Genomic DNA, 5,589 nt, shown 5'->3' on the forward strand with positions numbered 1-5,589 from the left:
AATGGAAGGATTCTCTACTAATTCACAAGGAAGCGCGCAGGAAAAAAAAAGATCGCAGTGAGAGGAACAAGTTACGTTATCACCAACTTCTTCCATAAGCTATTTTCAATAATGGGGTGAACTAGTTACTGGTGCAGAGGCCGAGAAATGCACTCTCCCTTTCCCTATACATAGGGCATACAATGATCTGAAAAGAAGTCATAGAAAATAGACTTTGGTTATTAAATTTATCTTAGAATCAATTGTCAAAAATCAATATAAACTTTTAGACATTATTATACATGCATACAATTTTTCTAGTTATTAATCTGAACTTACAAGGTTTTGCTTTTCTCAAATCTGAAGATGCCCTGTTGTAAATAAAAGGAGGGTGTACTTCATTACCAGTCAGGGCGAGTTTGGCAGGGCTCCTCGCGAGGGGCTCCTCGTGCGGAGCCGGAGCCGGAGCCGCGGAGCCACTTTTTTGGGCTCCTCCATGCAGGCCTAAAACGGCTCCGGCTCCTCCCAAATGTGCCAAAAAATTGGCTCCGCGGTCAATGCCGTTTGGTGCGGCTCCAGCTCCTCCGTGCTTCGGTAAGCGCACGGAGCCGGAGCCGGAGCCCTGCCAAACTGGCCCTCAGTAGGCCATTCCTTGGGTCTGGCTAGACCTGGACCCTAGGTTGCATTTAAAGCTTTGCTCCATTTTCACTGTAACAAGGAGTTGATTTGAATCTTCATATATGGGCACTCCCTCCCCTATGCTCCTCCTCTCCATCCCAATAGAGTGGAGAGGGTCATAAGTCATGGCTGCTCATAAGCAGGGCCTTGGACTTTGATGGGTACTTTGAGCTTAGGTCTACCACTACCAGGTCCAACTTCCTATACCTTTCTTGCTCCTCTCATCTCCATTCCCAAACACACACCATATATACAACAACACAAGGCTATTTAGCATATATAGGTACTACTAGTAGTAGTGAGAGTGCAAACAAAGGACACACTAGTAGAACAAAGATTTCATACATGGCTCTCGCCAGTCTCCTTCTCCCCTCCTCCTCGGCCTCCACGGCCAGCAAGGCCGCTGGCGACCGCGCCGACAGCCGGCGTCATGACCACCACCACCACGGCAGCAAGCGCAAGAAGAAACCACCGCCGCCGTCACCGCAACCGTCGCTCTCGTCGGCGCCAAGAACCCCTCCAGGCGCACGAAGCCAGCGCGGCATGGCCGTGTCCGCGTCGTCGTCCAAGAAGAGCCCCAAGGTCGCCGCCGCGGCGGCGGCCAAGAACCGCCCGCAGTACCAGCAGCACCGTGTCCAGTCGACGAAGAAGGCCACGGCGACGGCGGCGTCCTCCTCCTCGTCGTCGTGGGAGCAGGTGAAGAGCCTGCTGAGCTGCCGGAGCGCGACGGCGGCGGCGCGCGTGCACGACCCGGCGGCGCCCTCGGCGCTGGCGCGGCTCCGCGGGAGCGGCGCGGGGGCCTGCGGCGCCTCGCTCTGCGCCATGCGCGACGTCGTCGACGCCGCCTCCTCCGCCGCCGCCTCCGCGTCCGCCGACCGCGACACGGCTCCGCTGAACCGCCGCCGCGCGCACCGCGCTGGCTCGTCGTCGTCCTCCTCCGCTGCCGCCGGCGGCGGCAGCCACTCCTCCCTGCGCGGCCTCTCCGGCTGCTACGAGTGCCGCGCCATCAACGTCGAGCCCATGTCGAGGTCAGTTCTAGGCATCTAGCTTGTGATTTGTTAATTAAGCTTTATCACTAGTGATCATCAGGATTATTAAGGTAATGATGATGTGGTGATTGCGCCTATCTAACCGTGATTAATTTGTTGTTAAGCAGGCGGTACCCGAGGCCGAGGGAGCTGTGCGCCTGCCCGCAGTGCGGCGAGGTGTTCACCAAGGCCGACAGCTTGGAGCACCACCAGGCCATTCGCCATGCAGGTATGGCCGTATGGGATCTCCTTGCTCTGCATCTAGTGCGCTCTTCTCTGTGTTTCTGTGCATCAACATTGGGAGGAAAAAAACTGGATTTCTCTTAATTTTGTTATTGATTTTTTTTTGTGTTTTGTATTTCCTTTCTCTTCTGTGGTGAGCAATAGTATAGCTACAAGTATACTACTGTATACTAACCCTTAGACTTAATGCAAGATAAACACGGGAATTTCACCGATATATACATATTAATATTTTTTTAGGATGAAGACTAGTTTTTTTGGTGCAAGTAAAAAGTAGTGAAGCTACCATCAATGCTGTTCATGGTGAAGGTTAACTAGCTTAGAGATGTGCGAGGTTGCTATAGTGTCGGCGTCTGGTCAATAGGATTAGTTTGTTAACCGTGATTAAGTGGTTCTACCAAATTACTACTCCATTGTTATGTTATCTAAAAAGGTCATTTGCCACTCCACTACTTAGTAGTACTAGTATACTATTCTGATGAACAGTTGTTGATAATAGTTTATGAGAGTAGTATAATCTCTTGGCACACCCATCCATGTGAGTGGAGGGTAGAGGTAGAGGAGACAAACAGAAAGGTCAGGGAAGATGCTGCCCATCAAAGTTACCCCCCTCTCTCTCTGCTTCCTTTTCATCTTTTCCTTTGTCTTTTGTGGTTTACAAGCAAGCAGCAAGCACTGCATTCTCCAAAAAACATCAACACTTGTTTATGTAACTGGATCACACAAACAAATCCATGAGGCCATGCATGATCCAGCTAGCACAACCCAGTTGCTTGCACTATCTTGCAGCAGCAGAAGCAGCAGATGAGCTGAGGCTTTCAGTGCTGCATTAATCAATATGCATGCATATGGTGCCTTTTGAGTTAACAACAGTCACATGAAAGATAGAGAGGCTCCACATGACTCACAACACAGACTGTTGGACATGAACAGCTTGTGGCAGCACAGTAGTTGACATGGTATCCATCACCACAACTGGATTTTATAGTGGTTGGTGTAGAGCACTGTAGAGGCTGCAGCAAAGCAGCTGGAATAATTCAGAGGGGGGACAGATTCACTCAGAACTTCTTGCTTTGTCTCAAACAATTAAGATGATTGCTCTACAACTCAAGCTTGACAAAGTTCATGATGATGATGATGCATGCAAAAAATATAATAAAATAAACAAAAAGATGGCATGCCATTGCCCAGGCACATGAAAAAGTAGGGAGTGATGGGTTGCATTGCAAGCATGTGTGTGCTGTGCCTGTACATGCTTTTGAGATGCTTTAGGTCAAGAAAGGTGTCCTGAATCACAGGGCAATTGAAGCCATTTGCCTCAATGCCATGAATGCCATACCATGCCCTACTGTTGATTTCAAAGATGCCACCGTACCTGCATAGATTTCAGAACATTCACTGCACTCTGTCCACTGTCAAGGGTATAGAGATTAGCAAAGCTAGAGATCGAGTTAATGCATGGCAGTCACATGCCTTGTTGCTTTTGGTTAATCGCGTCTTCCCCGGGCTAATCAATGATCCATGGCAGTGTCGGAGCTTGGACCCGAGGACTCCGGCCGCAACATCGTGGAGATCATCTTCAAGTCCAGCTGGCAGAAGCGCGACCGCCCCATCTGCCACATCGACCGCATCCTCAAGGTGCACAACGCGCCGCGCACCGTCGCCAGGTTCGAGGCCTACCGCGACGCCGTGCGCTCCCGCTGCCGCGCCACGGCGGCGCGTGCCGCCGCCGACGGCAACGAGCTGCTCAGGTTCCACTCCGCGCCGCTCGCATGCGCGCTCGGGCTCAGCGGCGCCACCTCCCTCTGCGCCGGCGCTGCCGCCGACCCGTCCAGCATCAGGAGTAGTAACGCCGCCGCCGTTGACACGGCGTCGTCGTCCTCCTCTCCGGCAGCAGCTCCTCCTGCCACCGCCGCCGCCGCCGCGTGCTGCGGCGTGTGCACGGCCATCCGGCACGGGTTCGCGCCGTGGGTGGGCGCGCACCAGCTCGGCGTGCGCACCACGGCCAGCAGCGGCCGCGCGCACGACTGCGGCGGCTCGGCGTCGGTGCAGGCGGCGGCGAACGCTAACAACGGCGGCTGCCGCGCCATGCTGGTGTGCCGCGTCATCGCCGGCCGCGTCCGCCGCGACGGCGACGCCACGTCCGCAGCCGGGGAGGAGGGCCCGTTCGACTCGGTGGCCGGCGAGGACGCCGCCAGCAGCAGCGTGTACGGCAACCTCGAGGAGCTCTTCGTGGCCAACCCCAGGGCCATCCTGCCGTGCTTCGTCGTCATCTACCGTGTGCTTGAATGAATCTTAATTGTGTGAACCACACCACATTCACATATGCTTCTTAATTACTACTAGTTCATATACATTTTGTACTAAAGAAGAAGAATGTAGACCAAGATCATGTCTGTTAATCTTTTTTTTTTGTCAAAAACTACTTCTTTTATATGCCCCATATAATTATGTTTGTAAGATTTCATTTTGTAGTTGCATCAATATATGTATATGTATATATATGTAAAAAAAAGAAGGATGAGTTGCTAGCAGTTTAGTTAATAGTTCAATATTGCATTTGTACATGAGCATGCTTCTCTCTCCTCTGCATGTCATGATGTCAAGGTATACGTGTAGGGTCCGTTGTGGTTGAGTAGTTGTGGGAGTGCTCAAGTCAACAGCAGCTGCAGGTGGACCTTTTCCTCTGCATGTTGAGGTGACTAGCCAGTTTCAGATCCATCCACAGACAGGCAGAATCTCACTGGCCTCTTTGAAAGCTGGTGATGTTGATGGCTGCTGTGTTGCTCAAATAGCACCATATTTTATCCACAAGGTCAACCACATGCGGTGGATCTCAAGAAGATGTATAGTTAATTCAGCCCTCATCTTTTCCCAATTTTTTCTTGGAATGAGAGGAAAATCTGACAGGAAGAAGACACAATTTTTTTTTGTCTACTCTGCTCGGTTCATCTAGCCTATTGGCTGAGACAAACCTTGAGCCACTGAAACGGTTGATCTAAGAAGGCTATATATTGATCATGTGTCATGTGAGGTTGTTGGCATGCCAAACCTTTGTTTTTTACCTATATAATTAATTCCTTCCATTTATATATGCATTTGTTTTAAATAGTGTGTTAGACAATATAAGAATCAAGTCTGATGTGTTTCTTAGATGAGAACATGTCAGCCTAATATTAGGGTATGCTCAAATATGTTCCACAAGCATATATAGGATCTGTCCAAATAATACTTAGCACTGAAGGTAAAAAAATAAAGCCAAAGTACCCTGCTAATTCATCTAGGCTGAACTAGCATGCCCACAATATGAAGACATGATGGGGCTGCACAACCAGATCATGGATGGTGTCATGTGCAGTATCTCCACTTGATGATGATGCACTTGTCATGTTAACTGTAGTACCATGTTTGGTCAAATGGTCATGCTGTGCACATGCAAACACTCTATATCATTGACTATATAATCAAGGCTTACAACTTGTAAATCACCCGCAAAAAAAAACTTGTAAATCACTGCTCGTGTGTCATTCCATATGAGGGCCTCCTTCCCTTTTGTTCTGCCCACTCTGCCTAGAGCTTTTGCGAGTAGAACTAACGCTGCTATCTCTTTTGGGGCTCTTTTTTTTTTTGCGAAATCCTTTTTGGGGCATCTTTGGATGGA

The 5,589-nt window shown here is 50.1% G+C and overlaps 1 protein-coding gene across 1 annotated transcript; it reads left to right on the forward strand.

Annotated features, from left to right (window-relative positions):
• The first annotated feature begins 664 nt into the window (after positions 1-664).
• LOC117865792 (uncharacterized) lies at positions 665-4,495 on the forward strand. Its single transcript, XM_034750028.2, has 3 exons — positions 665-1,685; positions 1,814-1,914; positions 3,457-4,495. Exons 1-3 carry the CDS (start codon positions 1,003-1,005, stop codon positions 4,218-4,220), a joined length of 1,548 nt encoding a protein of 515 aa, XP_034605919.1. The 5' UTR covers positions 665-1,002; the 3' UTR covers positions 4,221-4,495.
• Positions 4,496-5,589: the final 1,094 nt, after the last annotated feature.

Source organism: Setaria viridis, chromosome 7 (genome assembly GCF_005286985.2).
Source record: "Setaria viridis chromosome 7, Setaria_viridis_v4.0, whole genome shotgun sequence".
Classification (NCBI taxonomy): domain Eukaryota; kingdom Viridiplantae; phylum Streptophyta; class Magnoliopsida; order Poales; family Poaceae; genus Setaria; species Setaria viridis.

Bases quoted from the DNA above. Each gene is read 5' to 3' on its own strand.
- LOC117865792 (XM_034750028.2), top strand. From the start codon at position 1,003: ATGGCTCTCGCCAGTCTCCTTCTCCCCTCCTCCTCGGCCTCCACGGCC. The intron at 1,686-1,813 runs GTCAGTTCTAGG...GTTGTTAAGCAG, and splicing joins AACGTCGAGCCCATGTCGAG to GCGGTACCCGAGGCCGAGGG. The intron at 1,915-3,456 runs GTATGGCCGTAT...GATCCATGGCAG, and splicing joins CCAGGCCATTCGCCATGCAG to TGTCGGAGCTTGGACCCGAG.